The following is a 20193-nucleotide window of genomic DNA, read 5'->3' on the forward strand; positions in this document are numbered from 1 at the left end:
CCCAGAATTTCAACTGGTCCTGCTGTGCACCACGGTTGTCAGCAAGGTGAGACCTTTGCCGACAGCAGAGGCCTTGCTTACACAGGCCACCTGGGGAGGGGTCTCTATGATCTCCTTCGCGGTGAACTTCAGCTCTCACGTTGGTCTTGGGGAGTCATGTCCATGATGTCCCATGGCACAGCCAGCAGAGTTGGGCCTGACTCTTCTAGGCTACCCCAGGGAGTACTCAAGGTTCTAATTCCAATACCTCTAGCTTCCCTCAACCACTGTCAGATTTTAGTGCAGTCACACACGTGATGTGCAGGCATGTCCAGAATGCTCATCCCCTCCCATTCATCCTTCAGTTCTCAACTCTGTCACCTCCTCCAGGAAGTCTTCCCTACCCTCCTCCCAGGAGTCCCATTGGTTATGAGCTTGTGCACTTCTGTCTCCCAACAGTCATTGTGCTTTATTATGTTTGCTTATGTACATCCTACAGCTGGCCTCCTGTCCACCTTGAGTTGAGTTCTTAATTGGAAAGTTCTCTCTGTTCTCATGTACTTGTTTGTTGACCATTCAAAAAATCTCTACTCCTTTCAGTCCAACTCACAGTGACGGTGTCAGTGCACCCTGCCCTGATCCTGGTGGAGGCTGCCTCCCCTTCTGTGTGTGGATCCTTCCATGGATTCTGGTCCTTCTGTGCTTTGTCTTTATATAGTAGCAGTTTGTGGTGGCATCTCTTCCTTTTGTGGACAATTGCTAGCAGGGAGCATTAATCTCTATAACCTCTGTGAAATGGCCCCGTGAGGACAGACCTCTGTGAACCTTGTAAACCACAGCATCTCTGGAACTGTCATAACCAGATTGATAACTGTGGAGTGGACAAATGAATCTAGACCTGGAGCTATGTTCAGAGACATGGAAACCTAGAAGGCCCATGTGTTTGTCCAAGGTCCCAGAAACTAGCAGATTGACAGACAGGACTCTAGACCCTCTGCTGTACAGGGAGAGAGAGGAGGACTGCACTCACAGGCTCTGTGACCCTCTTGCAGAAGATGGCCAGCAGGAAGAGAGCAGTGATGGGTGGAGCCAGGTAGCTGGTAACAGCCTGGATGTAGTCAAAGAGCTGCCCACTGTTGGAGCTCTGGATGATGGGGATCCAGAGGATGCTGATGACAACCAGGAACACCACAAACAGCCTGCAGGGAGAGCACAGGTTGCTGTGAGGCACACTCATGTGGGCGTGACCTGCAGCAGGTGAAGGTGATGCACAGACACCAGGACGGGAGAAGAGAGGGGATCAGAGGAGGTTAGGTCAGAATCTCAAATACTAAGATGCAGGAATTTAGACTGAAAATTCCTTAAATCAGAGTTTCAGAATCCAAGAGACTCAGATTTGTAAAAATCTCAGCACTTGCATATTGGATGTCTTTTATTTTTAAATTTATTTTTGACACTTGGGATTGAACCCTGGGGCACTTTACCACTAAGGTGTACCCCCAGCCATTTTTGTTTTGAGACATGGTCTCGCTAAGTTGCTGAGGCTGAGCTTGAACTTGCAATCCTCCTCCCTCAGCCTCCTGAGTCATTAGGACTATAGGCATGTGCCATTGGTGCCTGGCTTGATGCCTTGTAGGTCATGTCATTCACCCACTGTTTAAGGAATACTTCATGCCTTCTACCCACCACCTACCTCAGTCAAAGGCCTCTGGGCTCTGTTTAGCACACCTTTCCTGCTCTTTGCATTCCAGCCCCTGTGCAGAATAGCTCCCTTCTCCAGGATGGCTTCAGCCTCCAAGAACTTCTCCCTTCTTCAGACTTCTTCAACTCTAACCTCACTCTCTCCTTTACATTGGCACTAAGATTAAGGCAAGAACTCCACCTTTTTCTCTTTCTCCTGACTCCCCCTTGACAAATTCTCACTCAGTCCTAAGTCCCCAAAGCATTCTTTTTTGTGGAGGACAGTACCAGGATTGAACTCAGGGACACTCAACCACTGAGCCACATCCCCAGCCCTATTTTGTATTTTATTTAGAGACAGGGTCTCACTGAGTTGCTTAGCACCTCGCTTTTTTTGAGGCTGGCTTTGAACTCTTGACCCTCCTGCCTCAGCCTCCCAATAAGCTGGGATTACAGGCGTGTGCCGCTGTGCTTGGCCCCAAAGCGTTCTTGATGAATAATTTTGTAGATGTGCAAACAAGTTGAAAAAACATTTTTTTGGATGTACTGGATGTAATAATACAGATGACCAGGAGATGGTGCCCACATTCCACTGATGAATTAAATAAATTTCAGCAAAACTAGGCAGTTGGTGGGCAAAAGATAAAAGGACACTTGTGGAAGGTCTCTGAGCACATATGGTCCTCTTTCCTTTTCCTCCCATTTTCCCTCTCTCAGGCCCCACTAGAGCACTGGCTACCAGAGTGGCCTCCCTGTTGCTTATGCCCTTCCTCTGCCCTACCCTCAGATCCGGCAATGATTATTTCCTGTGCTAGGGCCAGAACTCCATTGGGCAGAAGGCATCCAGGTGGAAAGAACAGGGAGTCAAAGGCAGGAGCGAGATGTCAAAGCCTATGTGCCTACCCACCAAAGAGGGGAACACCCTTTACTCCAGAAGTCCTGGTTGGGGAACCTTAAATTTTGAAGCAGAGATTTCAAAAAAGGACCCTTAACCCTATACAAAACTATAAATCCCCATCCTATTAAGAACTAGATAAAATCATCCACCAAGTTATGCCTTTAAAAGCACAAACTGATTCCAACAAGATAAGTTCAAATTCTCTAGCATGCTATTCAAGGCTCCGCATCACGTGGAGACAACTTTCCTATGAACAACTTTCCCTTGATGCAGGTATCTCACTCTGTTATCTGTGTTTCTGTCCATCTCATTAAACTGTGGGCACCCTGAAGCCAGGGCCACATGACTCATCCTAGTGTGGATAAGACACCTGGCGGTGTTCGGGGTGAGACTGATGATTAGATTCACAGTATTCCTATTACCTGGAGATGAGAGCCAGAGTTGGTCTGAAAGACCCCAGAGGGTGAGCTGCTTGCTGAACTTCCTCCCACTTACACAGTTTGCTTTTCCTTTCGCAAGTGCTCTGTCATCCTCTCTCAAGTACCCTGTTGATCCATTCCAAGAGAAAGTCTAAATGCGAAAGTCTCCATTATTCTGGAAGGGGAGGAGTGGTCTCGAGATGGAGGGGGACTTACCTGAGGTCCCATAGAAAGTCAGCCCTAGAATCTAGGGCTCTGGCTGCCTGTCCAGGGCCCAGACCCAGACAATCTCCTACAGAAAGGGGGTGCTCCGGGAGGATGAAAGGAAGGACCAGCGCACCTGCCCACCACCATCAGCTCCTGCTCGGTTGCCTTCCTACGGAAGCGCTGCCACACGTCGATGGTGAACAGGGTGCTGCTGCTGTTGAAGATGGAGGTGAGCGAGCTCATGAGGGCCGCCATGATCACGGCAATCATCAGGCCCCGCAGACCTGCGGAGAGATGAGCGGGAGTGGACAGCTGGCCGGTAAGGGCTCTGTCAGGACCATGGAGGCTGCAGCAGTGTCAGAGCCAGGAGTCTGGGGTGGGGAGGTGATAGGAAAGCCGTTGGTGAGGTTCCCATCTAGCACAGATATGGAATCAGGAGGCCCATGATGCCAGAGTCCCGGTTCTGGCCAGGCTCTGCTTCTGCAGGAGACTCATCTGCCCTCCCTGAGCCTTGGTCTCCTTATAAGGTGTGTGTAAGTCTTGGTGATCCTTAAGGTTCTCTGTAGCTTCGATGTCTCAGTCTGGGTTTCACAGCTGTAAACAGTTATCAGGTCCCTGTGAGTGGGGGCGGGGAAGGTGAATGTTTATAATTATTTGTTTGTTTATAGTGTTTTTACTTTTTTAAAAAAGTGTTTTCTATGACCATATTGTGGTGGTGGGCTAACTCCCAGCCTGGGAAGTAGAAGCCTGGGTTTGTTTCCTGACTCCACAAGTAACCAACTAAATGGATGCTCTTTGGACTACTCCCTCACTCTTTTGGGGCCCTTTACTTTTTTTTCCCCACTTGAACAAAGAGAGGGTCACCTATTGACCCTCTGATAAGCTTCTGGACTGCTTATCTCTTGAGGAAATGAATTCCCAGCCCTGGTCCCACCTCAGGACTCTTTACCTCAAAGTCCATGTATTTAATCACGTTCTGTAAGACTCACAGGTGCCTTTGACTCAAGGTTCCAAACTCTGGGCCTCTGCTTTCCTCTTGGGCAATAAGAGTTCTCCCACGAGACACCTCTGCTCCGTTTGCTCCCTCTCCATCCATCAGTCCCTCCTTGGCTGCTGTCACCTAGCTGGGCCTCCCACCACCTCCGCTATTTTTTTACTTCTCGTTTTACCAGAGGGAGGGAATAACTACACATCGATTGCCTTCCAGGTCCTCAGTCGCACTGTCATTATTAATCCACTTTCTAAAGACAAGACCTGGGAGTCCTCTTTGATTCCTCTTTCTTATTCCTGAAATACATCAAGTCCTGCCGATTCTACCTCACCAATGTCTTTAAATGGCTTCTCTCTATCTCCAAAACCTCTGCTTTGGTTAAGTAATTGGTGCTACTTACCTGGATCACCGAAGACACCTCACTGACATCTCCCTGCCTCCCCAGAGCCTGTCTCCATACTGAATCCTCCACAGAGAGTGGACCTTCTAAAGCACAAATCCAGCCACCCATACTCTGGTCTACAGTCCCCTCCGTTGCCTTCAGAGAAAAGGACAGGCTGCAGAGCTCACCTGGCCATGCCATTTCTCCCTGGTGAGTCCACGCTGGGCTCCTTTTGGTTCAGACCACGCTCTCTCTCCTCCCGCTGGGCATTTGCATGAGCAATCTCTTCTCCCTACAACATTTGTCACATCTCCCCACCTTTGCCTGAGGTAGTCCTTGGAGTTCAACTCCATTTTCTTCCCTGGGGAGTCCTTCCTGACACTCCCCCAAGGCTGGGTCTATGGCTCTTTAGGGTTCCCTTTGTCCCACTGGGTTGCCACACTGGTGACCTTGTACTGTACCCTGGTGAGTCCAAGTAACCTGGAGACTGCATAAAGCCTGAGAGCAGAGACCTGCCTTTCTTTTATCTCTTCATTCCAATACCAGGGCACAGGGCAGGTGTGTTACAGATATTTGTGGAAGTGTGTGTATGCATGTGTGTGTGTGTGTGTGTGTATTAGAGAATGGGGTGCAGAGGTGGATCTTCTTTTCCCTCTTCCCATCCATTTGAAGGGCAATTCCTCCTGGGCAGTTGCTGGCAGCAGAGATTGGAGGAGGCACACAAGTTGGGATGGAGAGCAGGGAGACAGGACTCACCAATGGGCATGAGACCCATGACCAGCTTGGGGTAGGCGATATTGGAACATCCGACTCGGGCCCCACAGACTCTTTGGCAGACGTCAGGGTCCACGCAGCCCACCTCATCTGAAGAAGAAGGAATGGCAGTTGGAGTTGTGGGGTCTTGTGCCTCACAAGGTCAGCCCACTGTTTGCTTTACGACACTATAAGAAAGTGTTCACTGGAAACTCTGACCTTGTCTAGAAGGTAAGGGGCAAGTGATGTCTGGTTTCTTGAAAATTTCTTGCCCAGATACAACATTGCAATCCTTTGGATTTTAGGTCTTACATCTTGATGAAGGCAATATCCCTGGAAGGGGCCAAGAATGCCTTATTGGTTTTCATTCCCATAAAGGGAAAACAGGATATAAAAATGGCATTCAGATACAAATTTCATCTGCTGAAGTACTTATTACATGTTTGGCCCACAAAACCTAAAATGCTTACTCTGCAATCTGAGTAGAAAATGCTTTCTAATTCTTGTTCTGGCCCCACCTTACCTAGGAGCACCTTCTCTGAAAACCCCTTGCAAATTGCATCCCAAAGCCCCCAAAGCAGCACTAGCTCTTACCTGGGTACAGGGCCCGGCTGATCATGCCAGGCATGACAATGAAGAACATAGGGAGGATCTTCAGGTAGCCCCCCAGCACGGAGCCTCCCTTGGCATGGGACAGATTCTTGGCAGATAGAGACCTCTGCACAATGACCTGAAATGGCAGCAATGGGGGTGAGTTGCTCACAATGGGGAGGGGCTCAGCTCAGCCACAGGTGAGCCCTGACACTGGTCACTGCCTGTGCTCTGACTCCTCAGTCCCAGAATGAGGTCCAGATCTCTATGCATCCAGGCACCTGGTTTTTCTGCAGGAATCCATCCCAATCCCTGATGGGCCAGGCTGAGCCCTGTGGGGACCCTTACCTGGTCTGTGCACCAACACCAGGTGGCCAGCACTGTGAGCCCAAAAATGAGACCTGGCCATGGGATGTCTCCACTCACAGGGTCCCGAAGCATGTGGAAGGCATCGGGCCTTGGGAGGTGACAGGTGGTATTGGGAACTGTGACATTGGGGATGGCCTCCATGTACCGCTGCTGTAGGCCTGGGTACCAGCCCACCTCCTGAAAACCTGAGGGGAGAGACACAGTGAGAGAAATAGTCCTGAGCCCCCATTAAGCTTGTGCTTGCAGCTCCCAGATCTATAACATACGTTAAGGCTGCCTTGGGTATGCCACCTACCAGTTCAGCACACGGGGGCACCCTCAACCTTCATTGCACAATGAAGATGAGCCTGGGTTGGAACTAACATGAGGATTGGAAGCAGGAAGGGAGATGGGGTTTCAGGCTCAAGATTCCTGGTTTGGAGTAGAGAGAATCCTGCTTTTTTGAGAGCTCGGGATTAGCAAGGGGACATGGGTCCATGCTCTGGAAAGTTCTAAGCAAGGTGTACTAATGACAAAGACAGATCAGAGAAAAATATAAGGATGAAGATAGGATGTATTGGGACCTCTTCCTTACCCAGAAACATAAGGGCCAGGGCTCCCCCAACCATGATCACTGTCTGCAGAGCATCCGTGTAGATCACTGCTGTGAGGCCCCCTGGGGACCAAGGAGAAGCCTCATTAGTCAGCACCAACAGGGGGATCTTCTCTAAGTGCCTTGCCTGTGCTTGGCCATGCTGGGAAGACCCAAGAAGATACAGACCCTGTGGACAGTGGACTCTGGCCACCTGCCTTTCCCTGCACCTAAAGCTCCCCTCCATCCCACCCTGGGAGGATGGAGGCTGGTCACAGGCCCATGTGTTTATGTGGAGTTTTGCTGCACCTGGTTGTGTCTGACTGTGGCCAGGACGCCATAGCTTCCTTTACTATTGCTGTTATATCCATTCCATTCCTCATTGTGCTGTTAGCTCTTCCAGGAATGCATTCTTTCCCTCCCAACTCCCATCCCAATGCCTCCTGTCTTTCAAGGCAAACTTAGCCATAAGTCAGTTTGTCCTATGCAGTGTCCCAGGGTGCACAGCCATGTGTGAGATGCTTTGGGGGAAACAGGAGAGGGGGGACAGATCATGGTGACTCTGGTCCAGCAAGAGTTCCTTCGTCTGTACCCTGCTTCCTGACAGAGGCGGTCTTTTCAGTCTTATCATCTCTCCTGGGCGATCTGCCTGGCTCTGTTTCCCTATTTCTTTCCCTTTCAGCCCCTCTTCCTGTATTCCACTGTGTGACTCAGTCTGTTCCTCTGGGTTTTCCTCTTATCCCACATCTCTGTCTCAGCCCCTTTTTGTCTCTGTCTCTTCCTCTTTTTCATTCTCTCAGGATCGATTTTCTATGTCCTCTGTCCCTCTCTTTCTCTCTGTGTCTCTCAGTCTCTGCACACTCATAGGACCTCTCTGCCCTACCTGCAATGGTGTAGACAGCTGTCACCACCAGCAGAATCACCGTGGAGAGATAGAGGTTCCAACCCATGGCAATCTGGATGAAGAGGGCTCCAGAGAAGATGTCAGTCTGTAGAGAACCAGGACCACAAGTCAAAGCCACCTGAGTCCCTCATTATAGCCACTGTGTGTATGTCACCTACCAGTTCAGCACATGAGGCACCCTCAACCTTCACTGCACAATGAAGGTGAGCCTGAAGCTCACAGCAAGGAGTATGGCTTGATCTTGTGGATACTGGGAATTGTGGAGATTTTAAAGCAAAGGAGTTCTGCGTAAAGCCTTGCAACTAAGAAAATTTTAATTGGCTGATAGACTGATCTGCTGGCCATGAAGGGAATGGTAAGGAATGAAGTGGAAATTGAGGAAGTGAGGGTGGGAGCTAGGGAAGGAGAAGGAGAGGATATTTAGGAGGAGACAGTAGGAACTTAGCAGGTTGCTGATGCTCCCTGATAGAACAGAGATGCTCGTGGCTGCTGGATGAACCCATATGTGACTCAGTGTGGCAGGAGCCCTAGTGCTGGTGGTCATGAGTTCTGGAAAACCTACGTGTTTGGGTTTATTGGAGGACTTGAGGGGAGCAGGCTGTGCCTAAGCTGGCAGGATTGGTGGAAGAGGGGCCTTAAGGAGTTTCAGCCCTGGACCTGGCAACTGAATGATTTATTTGCTGTTAGTCCAGGCTTGCTGACTACACCCCATGCCTTATGAGCCCATCATAGGTCTACACCATGGCAGAGTAGAAGGACCTGGACTGGGTCATGGGACTCAAACTTTAGCTCCACTTCCAGGATGACTGGCCTTCTGTGTTAACTTGGGTTCGTCATTTGACCTGTCTGGGTTTGTTTCCTGAGTTCTCATTCTAGGCAATTAATGAAGAGTTAATTTCTGAATGAAGAATCAGTTAATGAAAGGATAAATGAATGGATAAACTCTAGACTGTGAGTTCTTTGACAGTTGGGGCTGCCATTCACTGCAAACCTTTGTCATTCATCTCTTTATCTGGGGGAGCACATAGGTTATTTGGGTCCTTCCTTCCTTCTGTCTCTCCATTGTCATTCTTTCCTTTCTTCCTCCCATCCCTCCCTTCCTTCCATCCAGCCTGTGATTGCCGGTTCCCTCTCTGCATCAAGTCCACGGTACTGCATTCAGAAGTCCCTCAATCAGCAGTTTCAGGGTCAGGGTGGGCTCCTGAGTGGTACCCACCGATATCTTGGTGAAGATGTAGAGGATGAGAGACAAGACGGACATGTAAATCTGGATTCTCTGGCCCCCGAACCTTTTCTTCAGGTACTGAGGCATCGTGACCACACCGGCTGCGATGTACACGGGGACAAAGATCCAGCCGAGGGCCAGGAGCAGGCAGGTTGCCTGGGAGAGTGGGGAGAAGGTCCAGATGGTGAAGGAAGGTGGAGGGCAGCCTCCTACCCAGAGACAGCGTGTGCAGTGGGAGAGCCCTGAGCAGGGAGGGGAGGACCTGGGGCCCAAACCCAGCCCTTCCAGACCTCAGATGAGTCCCTCGGCCTCTTCCAGGTCTTGATTTCCTCATCTATAAAATGGGTTCTCAATTTACCATGCAACCTTCTAAGCACCTCTAAGGTTTCTCTCAGCCGTAAGGCCAGGGATGGAGGGAGTTTCAGACCCTCATTATCCTGGATCATCCAGGTCAGCTTCTTACATTCCACTCAAAGCCTCCCACAGCAAGGCCTCCAGCAGCCCCTGTCCCGGCCAGACCGATGAACAAGCCGCTTCCCACATTGCTGGACATCAGAGATGCTCCGATCTGCAAGGCACAGATGCATTCAAGGGTCAGGGCCAATTCAAAACAATCTGGCATCAGGACCATGAGCAGAGAGGAGGAGGTGTAAAGCTACATTTGTTGGGCACCACACGGGACACCTCTCATGTCCCTATACAGTTATCTCCACAATTACCTGGAGGGAGGGTTTTAATCTTCCCAGTTCACAGAAGAAAGAACTGAATCAGGAAAAATGAAGTCACTGGCTCCAGGTTGCCCAGTGAATATGTGGCAAAGTAGGAAAAAGGGAAGCCAAGGAAGTAGGCCCGTACAGGAAGGGCAACGCTCTGCCCTGGGGCCACCAGCCTAAGGATGTCCAGGGAGAAGGAGGCTGCAAAGGGCACAGAATCCCCCACAGGAGGTTGGGAGGCCTCCTGTTGACTCCAGGGCCAGGCCAGGCAGACAGAGGGGCCGAGATACTGAGCCCAGGCCAGGCCAGCCTCTGGATTGAGTTCCTCTTTCTCCAGGAGGACAGCCAGTTCCTCTAAGGCAGCAGAAGCCACAATAATGATACCGATGATGCCAATCATCAGAGCAGTTGGTGCTTGTTGGCGCTTCTATGTATACAGTCACTCATTTAATCCTCATGACAACCCAGTAACATGGTTACTATTATTACTAGGGTTCAAATAAATATCCCTCAGAGGTTAATGTGTCCCCAGCATGTGGCACTATTTGACAGTGGTGGAATCTTTAAGAAGCCTGGCTCAGTAAGGGGTCTTTGGTCATTGGGGATTGAAGGGAATGCCCTTGAAGGGAATTATGAGACCCTAATGTCCTCTTCTTTCTCTTTTGCTCCCTGGTCATGAGGTGGGTAATAATAAACCTTTTTTTTGATAAGTTATTTATTTCCAGTATTTGTTACAGTAACACATAACTAATTAACACAGTTATTACCCCCATTTTACTGATGAGGGAACTGAAGCACAGATAGGTAAGTTGCTCAAGTCCCAGAACTAATAATACATGACCAAATGAAGATTAAAATCCTGGCTTTCTGGCTCCTGTAACCATTAGACAAATGGTGCTTGACACCTAATAAACCTTTGTTCGATGTTATGTCTTATTATTGGATGGGATCCAGGACTGGGAGGGGCTGGGGGCAGAGGGAGGGCCTCTGAGGCCTGAGAAGAGGCCTGAGGAGACACTGGGGACAGGACTGGGAGCTGGAGGGAAGAGCTAGGCTCCAGTTTATACCCCATGTCACCTTAACAAAATTACTTTCTTTCATAAAACCTTGTCTTCTTCAGCTATAAAATCTGGACACTCACCTCTTCCCAACACTTGTTCCCAGGGGTGCTAGGAAAGGAAAAGGATTGAGAAATTCAGAGATGAGGTGGCAGAGCAGGGTAAAGGCATGGAGACAGACGTGTGGCCTGATGTTGCTGAGGCCCTTGTGCTGCCTCCACCCCAATATGTGTGCATGCAGTCACATGCACACACAGAGATGCACAAACACATATGTGCACACACTTGTATTCATACGCTCACACATGCACACTCAAGCCCACGTACATATGTGCACATACATATGTACTACAAACTTACATTAGCACACACACATATGAATATATTCAGGCTCACACATGCACACACCTTACAGACATGTGTCCACATCCTTACATGCACACTTACATATACACTTCACTTCGACACATATGATGTACTCACATGTATTTTCACACAATCACCCTCATGCACACACATGTGCATAACTCATGCACTCACACACACATACAAACATGCACACACGCACATGCATAGACCTATGTGCGCATCCACATGCACTCCCACACACTCATTCTCTCTCTCAGGTGGCCTGGGGTGTTGACAGGGCTGGGCTGGACCACCTAACCAGAGCAGAGAGCACTGGGCCCCCTGCTTCAGAGGAAGAGTGTCTCCCTTGAGTGGTGAAGCTTGTCCACCTCACCCCACTCAGGAGACCTGGGCAAGATCATGGGGAAGGCAAAGGGAGGAGGGCATTTGAGTTTCTAGAGGAGGGATGGCTGCTGCTCCTTCAGCTCCTAGCTTTCTAGCCATCTGCCTTTCCTGGAGCACAGTCTCAGGACCCGGTGGACAGCCAGACACACAGCTCCAGCAGTAGGAGACAGACCTTCCTGCCCTGAGGGGTGGTTGTGAGCCCATCCTCAAGCTGAACCCAGGTCTTGGTGCAGGAGGCACAATTCACAGCCCTGGGCAGCACATCCTCTTTTCTCCATGGGTTCCCACACAGTGTGGGGGGCATACAGGGACCCTGCTGCTCAGAGGCCTGGGGTTTCCTCATGTCCACAGAAGGACCCAGAGCTCTGCCCTCTGCAAGCAAATGGGCAGTCAGCCTGGGTTCCTAGGCCCTCTCCCGACCCTGTCAGAGGAGCCTGCTGTCCTGCTTTCGTCTTGGCCTGAATTCTTTCCAGGACTGTGATTAGGGGGCACTGACTGAGCAGAACCACTCCAAGGGCTTTTCCTTTCTCCTAATGTGGATGTGGCTGGCAGCTCCAGTGACCTGTTCCTGTCCCTGTGAGCTTCCAGGCCCTCTAATACCCCCACCGCCTGGGGAGTCTATCATACTAGACAGCTTGAGAAGTTCCTGCCTCTGATTCTTCCTGCCTCAGATACCCACGCCTACCAGAGAGCCCTGCACCCCCCTGGGTTTCCTCCACTCTCAGTGCTTAGTGGTGGGCAGGGAAAGTGGTGAGAACCGAGACAGGTGGGAAGGTGGCTGGGGCTGTGCGTGTGAGTCTGAGTGTGGAATTAGGAGACTGTGAATGTGTGAGCAGGGATAGGAGTGCATGTGTGAGAGTGAGTGTGACTGAGTGTGTGATTGTCAGTGTGTGAGTGTGAGGGTGTGAGTGTGAGGGTGTGAATGTGAGTGGGACATGCCTGGGTGTGTAGACGGCTTCTGTTTCCACCCAGCTGATGACTCTCCTGTTAGATTTCTGGGGCAGGGCTGACCTCCCTCCTTCCCATTCTTGGAGGAGGAAGTTAGTTCTGAGGACAGGTGGAAATGCTGGTGGGTTGATGGGAGAGATTGGGGATTTTGTGACGGTTTGGAGATTGATTTCTTGAGGTGGCTGGGATTTCTGCTGATTCTCCTCATTTGCCTGTTCTTTGCTATAAGCTGATGTGTCACCTCCCCCTCCCTCAGTTTTTTTCTACCTCTCCCTCTAGTCCATGCCACTGCCTGCAGCTCAGGGGCTTCCTCTGAGCTCTCAAAAGCCCTGGTGCCAAATCTAGGAGGTGTCCACGGGACACTTGTCCTAGGTAGCAAGGTCACTTGTTTGCTGGATGGATTGGAGTGGGAAGCTGTTCCCTTGGCCCAGGGAGAGAGGCAGAGAGGAGTCTGTGGTTGGTGGGAGAAGGAGGGAAGTTGAGCCTCCACATGGAGAGGGAAGGGAGAAAGGTCCACTCACCGGCCACCAGCTCATGGATCTTCCCGCCAGGAAGTAGCCCCCAATGGTCCCTCGGCTTGCACGGATGGACGACTGGAAAGGAAACAGCAAGAGACAAAGACTTCCTGCACTTCTCCCAGCCTCTGTCCTCCACCCAGGCACTGAGGGGATGTGGAGGGTGAGACGTGAGGCAGGGCAGAGCTGCCGGAGTGCTGGCAGATTTTGCCATTTTAAGTTGTGCATTTTGGGGAGAGCTGCTTCCTCTCTGTGAGCCTTGGCACCTTCTCCCAGATCTGGTGTGAAGAGCAAAGGAGGTAAAGGGTGTCCAAGGTCTTCATGAATGGCCAATGCTGTGCATGTGTGCCCATTGGTAATCAGTGTCCCCTTCCTTCCCTCCCCCCAGTGTCTTCCTTTAGGACATGGTTTGGAATCTCAGCCTCTGGTGCACAGTGACTGCCTCTCCTCTCCTCCCACCTGGTCTCCCACACCAGAGAGGGGCAGCCATTCCACCCAGTCTGACTGGGATTCTGGGCTTTCGTCAGGATGATGGGCTCTGTTTGGGGGATTCCCTTGGCCTGGCCTGAAGTCCATCGGGACCATGGTGGGAACCAGTAGGAGGCTAGCCTGTTTGGGGCCATGCTCTGAAGAATGAAGGGGAGAGAGGAGCGCAAGCCTGTTCTGGGGACCCTAGGCCAATACAGCGGGCAGAGAAGGGTGAACTCAAAGCATGTATTCCAAGGCAGAGGGCAGCAGTTCTCTGACTGGGTCTGAGATTCGAGAAATCCTTGAAGGTAAGAAGGAAAAGGGGAAAGAAATCAGTGACTAGAGGGCCTTGTGCTTGTTAAGCTTTTGCTTGGACATTCACTTCTGATCTTCCTGGAGGCCATAGGAGGGACACAAATTCATTTCACAGATGAGAAAATGCAGTGTTGGGCAGGAAACAGCTTGTCCAACCCATAGTAGGATTGGCACTTCTCCCTCTGGCCACCTCCCACAAGCCACTGAGCACCTGCCTGCTTACTTCTTCTTGCACCAGCTCTGGGAGGCAGGGACTATCACCTCCCCTTACAGGGGAGGGGACTGAAGCTCAGAAAGTGTTCCTGACCTCGATACAGCCCAGGCAGTGATTAAATGGGACTTGGATCAGAGTCTGCCTGGCAGCTGTCTTAAGGTGCTGGCCTCTCTGCAGAGTGTTATGGTGACGTTAGCAGCCAGGCACCATGCCAGGTGCTTAGATGTGTCCTGTCACTGAATGATCACAACTTTCTACAGCATTGATCTTACTTTCCATGTTCACATTAGACAACCCAAGATCACAGAGGCTTCTATATTCCCAGGGTCATGTGACTCTGATTGCTAGAGTTGGGACCTGAGCTCAGGGCTTCCTGACATCAAAGCCAGGTCCTGTCCAGGGCCACGACTCCTGGGATCAATGGAGATCAGAGGGACCTTGAAATATGTTTGGTGCCCTTTAGAATACATGAGCCCCAGCTCTTTGACCCAGATATTAACAGGACTGAGAGAGGGCTGGCAGTCAGATTTTCTCCACCTTGAACGTCTTTGAGTTGGAGAAGGCAGGAGTGAGGCTCAGAGTGGTCAGAGATGTTGGGACCAAAAGTGTCAGATGCATACAGATAGGGAGATGGACATAGGGGCTCCAGGCCTGGTCAGCCTCTGGCTCACTGAGTGACCTCTGGCAGGCCACAGTACTCTCTGGGCCTCAGTTCCCTCCTATGGAAGGTTAGGTGGGGGAGGACGATTCCTGAAGTCAGTTCCATCTCAGTTTCCTATGCTCTGTGATCTCCTTCCTTCTGCCCACCTCTGCCTCCAGCTCCCACCTCCCTTCCCAGGCCCTGGCCTCAGGCCCCACTTACCCAGATCCCCACAGCAGTGACGAAGACAAAGTAGGTGACCACCACCCCAATGTCGTAGGCATGCAGACTAACTTCAGGGCCCAGTGCTGAGCGTGGAGCTCTCTCCGTCCTGAGCAGGTTCCCTGAAGCTCCGGGCCCCATTGCTGCCAGCTCTTGCTCGTCTGCTACAATCAGTCCCCAGCTGGCTGGACTTTGAGGCGCTCCTGGATTAATTCCTTTCCTTTAATAATTAATCAGCCCCAGGCTCCATTAGCCTTGGAGAAAGCTCTGAAGCTGGCACATAAATTACTCCCAACTGCCCCTCATCCCTGTAGGACTCCTGCCCCCCCCTTTCCCTGTTGCCCCTGCAGATGCACACACAGGCACACACACACACATGCACATACACCCTCACTACCCTCAGAGGGGCAGGAGCAGGAGCAGGAGGGGAAAGGAGCAGAGTCACAAATCCCAAGAGCTTGAAGGGACTTCAGAAATCAAGGTGTTCAAGCTCCCGCTCTGTGGAGGGGAAACTGAGGCCTGGGGAGGTAAAGCCAGAGCTGGGACTGGAATCCAGCTTTCTAAATCATCTATTCGATGCGAGTTTCCTTCACCCATTGGGAAGGAAATGAGGGAAGAGAAAAGAAGCTGCCACCAAGACCCTTGCAAGGCAGCCACCACCTCATGAGCTCCCACGTGTAACCCATGGGGATGTTGTGTTCCCTTTCCTACTCTATAGGACACTGAGCCCTAGGAAGAGACAAGGGTTATTCTAAGGAACAGAGCAGGACCTTCTGTGCAAGGCAGGACCAGAGTTCACATCTTCTGATGCCAGGTCCACACCCTTCTCCTGTGCTGTGACAGATGGAATGGGTGGGTCTTCCCTGAAGAGGACATAGAATTCCCCGGGCTCAGGGAAGACCAGCTTTGTGTACTCAGGGAGCCCGCCTTTTAGTCCCAGCTGCACCTCTCACCAAATGCAGATCACGTTGGGCAAATTGCTGAACGTCTCCGAGCCTGGGTGTCCTCATTAATATGACTGTGCCTTGCCTGGCTTGCAATGCCAATGAGGTTAGGATGCGCTTCTGAGACCCTCTGTAAACCTGAGCTACTGCCTGTTCTTGGGGTTAATATGAAGAAACTAAGGAGGCCATAGCCTTGGCACAAGGCATGCTCGTTTACCTGGTCCTTCCAAAACAGCTGCATTTTGGGACACTTCAGTCTAGTATCCTCTTATATGCACCTGCTACATACACAGGCCAGGGGCTCAGGTTGGAGCAGGTAAAGGATCCCTGCTGGCCCTGAACCTATGGCACCCCCAGCATCCCATGACAATCCCAGGGCTGGGTGTAGGAGCCCTTTCCTTTTCTGAGATAAGGAAAGTGAGAGGTAGCCCCCAACCAGAACTTTAGGCATAGGTCACACCGTACTCCAAGAAGTGGGGCATTGATCTAGGAAGAAGGTTAGGTTATTTCATATCTGGGACAGGGTCAGAAGAATTCATAACCATTAGATGCCAGAAGCGTAGCTCAAAGTGTTTGCAGAGTAAATGTCTTTCACATCTGATGATGAATAAGAGTTTATCAGATAAATGAGAGGAGCAAGGGGGACAGGAGAAGAGTTAGCAACATCAGGAAAATGTGAGGGGCCAGATGTCAGAGAGGATTGGTCAGACAGCCCCTGGCAGTGAGCTGAGTGGAGGAGCAGAGGGAGATGAGGCTGGAAGGGCCTTGGGTGTTAATCAGGGAAGGGAGAAAGACAGGACTGAGCTCAGGTCACTGAAGGTACCACAGTGAAGGCTCCCAGGAAGAGAGAAGAGAAGAGAAGGGAAGAGGAGAATAGCAGAAGATTGCTGAGTCTGCACTTCCTCCTGCCTTCCTCACCAGGAAGGGCTCACCTTGACCCCAAGGACTGTACTGCTGCCTACATGCCCCCTGTCCCCCACCACCTCATGGATCCTTGAGGCTGAGCCTCCGTCCCCACACATTTTGCCTAATTCTAAACCAGCAGATTTGGGCACACAGGAGTTGTGGCAGGGAAACTTGAAGAGTTTGGGAGCATCCCCCTCAGTTGTGAGGACCAGGGTCTGACTCCAACCTGAGACATGGAAATGGCAGGAGCTTCAGCTGTGGTGTGTCTGGGAGGTGCTGGTTTGGGATTGTACTGCAAACTGGGGTGGGCAAAGATTGTGTAAGAATTGTGAGTGTGTGTGTGTGTGTGTGTGTGTTATGACTAGATGGATGAAAAAGACTGGGGGATCTTCTTAGATCCTGTCCATAGGCCACTGTGATGGGGTAGGGCCTCCGCCTACACAATCTGAAAGTGAACACTGAATTCCAGAGGCTGTGGAAGAACTGGACTTGGTGCTTTGCCTGGGATACACTGTAGAGTTCTCCAGCTGAGGGATCCTGGGTACTCCCAGGAGTGTCCTCAGGAAAGAGTCAACCTTCTCCCTCCTCCAGTCCATGAGCCAGAGTCTTCTCAGAAGAGTCCTACTCCAGTCAAAACTTTCCTGCTCCCTAAAACCTCGCCCTCCTCCTCACACTGCAGCTCCTAGAGGTCAGAAGTTGGGCTTCACAAGAGCAGAGGAGGTAAATGGAAAACAGCAGGCCAGCAATATCTCCTTTTCCTGAGTCAGAGAGACCTGAAGGGCCTCTTTCTTTCTGCTGCCTGCATGTTCCCTGGTGTGCTGCCAATGCTCTTCTCCCCAAGAAGAATCTTGTGCAGTCCCTCTGACTGTACCTCTGACTGGCCTCCACCCTGGCAGGTGTCCATGGTTGGTTTGGGTTTTGAATTAAAATTTGCCCGACTCTAAAAGCTTCTCTATACCACTGTCCTGAGCCTTCCTCTAGGGAGCTAGAGTCTGGAAGGGGCGTCTCACCTGGTGGTGTAGGAATCAGCTCTGTGTTCCCTCTTCAGATGGGAGCTCTGAGCAGGTTGCAGAGGTGGCTGGGCTGGGGACAGGAGCCCCCCCCGTTTCTGGGCCCCAGTTCTAGAGACCTTGCCAGCCCCTGTCCTGCCACCCTAGCCTCACTCACCCCTCCTTCTCTGCCCTGGGACGCTGTTCTTTTCACATACCTGTGTTCAGCTCAGTTCAAATCCAAACACAGCTCCATGAAATTCTACTGTGTCTGTCCAGTCTACAACTCCAGGGGCATCACTCCCCAAGAATACAATGCCAGTGACACCCCAGCATTGATAAGGCAGTGCCTGTGCTCTCTCTCTGGGGTTAGACAGAGAAGCAAGACCAAAGAAGCCCCTGTGTAGTCAGGCTGGGTGCTTGATTCCAGAGGGAAGGAGGATTATGCAAAGGGGTAAAACAGAGAAAGAAGGCAACCCAGATCCAGGGGTGGAAAAAAGAGAAGAAAATAAGGGAGCTTTATAGACTCTGCTCTCAGAACACTTACCCCTGCCAGACCTGACTGACCCCTGTCGGCACAACCTGAACTGTACCAAACCTCTCAGTCTCAGCTCCAAGGATTATGCAGCTTTGGCCTGACCTCCCACAGCTGCCCTGACAGCTCAGGTAAGGCCCGGATGAGCCGTGGCTCCTCCCCCAGGTGAGAGGAGAGGGGAAAGCCCTGAAATCTCACTCCAGTCCACTGGGCCTTGGGTTCTGAGGGACAGTGTCTATTCCTCTGCAAAGTATGGCCCTGGAGGAAAGACAGCTTGCTCTGGGGTCAGCGTTACCCAGGCCCCAGGGGTCAGATGAGAAAGGAGACAAGGCTCAGAATGAGGTGCTGTCCCTGCTGCCACTGGCAACCTCACTCCCATACACCCGGGCAAACAGGTTTCTCAAGACAGGAGGAGGGCACAGACGTTCAACTGCAAGATGAAAAAATTCTGGAGCTCTGATGTACAATGGCAACTGTGCTTAATAATGCCATATTGTATTCTAGAAATCAGCCAAGAAAGCAGAGCTTGAGTGCTGTCACCACACACAGCAGGGTAACGAGGCAGGGATAGAGTGTTGATTGATGTAATCACTTGACAGTGCAAGATCTGTGTATCAAATCATCACATATTAAAGTATTTGATTTTCATTATTAAATATGTACTAATGAAGCTGGGAAAAAGTAAAATGAAATAACACACACAAAGACAGAAGGAGGTGGTGTCTGGTGGTAGACACACAGAAGCTTAGGGCGTTTGGGGATTGGGAAGGAGAGCTTGGCATTGGGCTACAGTTCATGCACAAATGTGATAGGCTCACATACACACACGCACGCACACACACACTTGTGCACATCCACCTGACACATGTATGAGACTTGTTATGGGTCACATGAACGAAAAGGACGGTGAAATTCTGTCCAGCAGGCTTCCTTGATAGGGGTGTTGCCTCGACTTACAGAATCCAGAGGCTGTGGAAGAACTGAGCTACTGACACATCAGGGACCTGGTGCTGAACTGGGTTACAGCTTGTGCACAAGCATGATGGGCTCTCTCTCTCTCTCACACACACACACGTATTTGCACGTACCTGGGTGTGAGACATGGAAAGGGCAGCAGTCTGTCTTGGGAGCTTGTCTGGGGAAGCTGTGGCCTAATGGTGAGTGCAGAGTTTACAGTCAGACAAGCCCAGGCACCTTGAGGCCCCTTTATTCTCCAGCAGGTGACGGAGACAGGGCACTTCACATTTCTGTCTCCACTTCCTCTCTTCTGTAAAATGCAGATGGAAGCTATCTCATAGGATGACGGAGGATGACATAAGGGTGGCTGAAAAAAGGTCATGCCACTTACACTGAGAGGAAAGGCTGCTTCCTGGGCTCCTGGCAGGGTTTGGGGATGGAGCACGACACCCCTGGCACGGCCTGGCCTGGCAGCTCAGTGAAGCAACTGAACGTGACTCCCACATGACTGGGACGAGTATTTATCTATGGAGCCAAAGTTCTTCATCTGTAAAATGACATGATAACAGGTACCTTGATCAGTTGGGAACATGCAATGAGATCATATGCATGGAACAGGTGTTGAAATGTCTTGCTTTGGGCTGAGGGCTGAAGGTTGAAAATAATATCAGAAGTGCCTATTCATTGGATTCTGGAGATAACACAGAACCTGAGGGGCCTGTGCCGTGGTGGCCATGGAGATGCACCCAACCCAGGTGATCTGCTGTCCTGGCCACCGTCCCTCAGGACTGAACACTGCATTCTCCCTGAAGCCAAACCTTCCCCAGCTGCTCCAGCCAGTGACTGAGAGTGACTGACATGTGTGACATGTGACCCATGCTTGGCTGCAGGACTCTTGGCTGGCTTGGCTGAGACTTCCTTAGAACAGAGCTGGAATCTGAGTCTCCTCCTACCCAATGCTCCCCCCTCCCCTCCATTTCCTCAGTCATTCCAGCTATTTTTCAACCACTCCCCCAGGTCTGCAAGAGATCCTCTGCCACAGCTTCT

At 51.1% G+C, this 20193-nt stretch overlaps 1 protein-coding gene across 2 annotated transcripts in view; it reads right to left on the bottom strand.

Moving 5' to 3' along the window:
• The window catches only part of Slc5a9 (solute carrier family 5 member 9), a 29756-nt gene extending 11482 nt beyond the window's left edge, over positions 1–18274 (bottom strand). Inside the window, exons 1-12 of one of the 2 annotated variants that reach the window (XM_046469315.2) lie at positions 18202–18274; positions 14816–15035; positions 12963–13034; positions 9433–9537; positions 8961–9125; positions 7724–7829; positions 6844–6924; positions 6249–6454; positions 5904–6039; positions 5313–5420; positions 3317–3467; positions 1010–1178 (exon numbers count right to left, since the gene is read on the bottom strand). In XM_046469315.2, coding sequence (XP_046325271.1) covers positions 1010–1178; positions 3317–3467; positions 5313–5420; positions 5904–6039; positions 6249–6454; positions 6844–6924; positions 7724–7829; positions 8961–9125; positions 9433–9537; positions 12963–13034; positions 14816–14956 — 1440 coding nt within the window. In that variant the 5' untranslated portion in view covers positions 14957–15035; positions 18202–18274. Of the gene's footprint in view, positions 1–1009; positions 1179–3316; positions 3468–5312; positions 5421–5903; positions 6040–6248; positions 6455–6843; positions 6925–7723; positions 7830–8960; positions 9126–9432; positions 9538–10823; positions 10852–12962; positions 13035–14815; positions 15036–18201 lie in introns of those variants that run through there. The other variant, XM_058570766.1, reaches the window with a different exon arrangement.
• Between the last annotated feature and the right edge of the window lie 1919 nt (positions 18275–20193).

This window comes from Marmota monax, unplaced genomic scaffold, assembly GCF_021218885.2.
Source record: "Marmota monax isolate L192 unplaced genomic scaffold, Marmota_monax_Labrador192_F-V1.1 WCK01_AAM20220418_F8-fsc00008, whole genome shotgun sequence".
NCBI lineage: Eukaryota > Metazoa > Chordata > Mammalia > Rodentia > Sciuridae > Marmota > Marmota monax.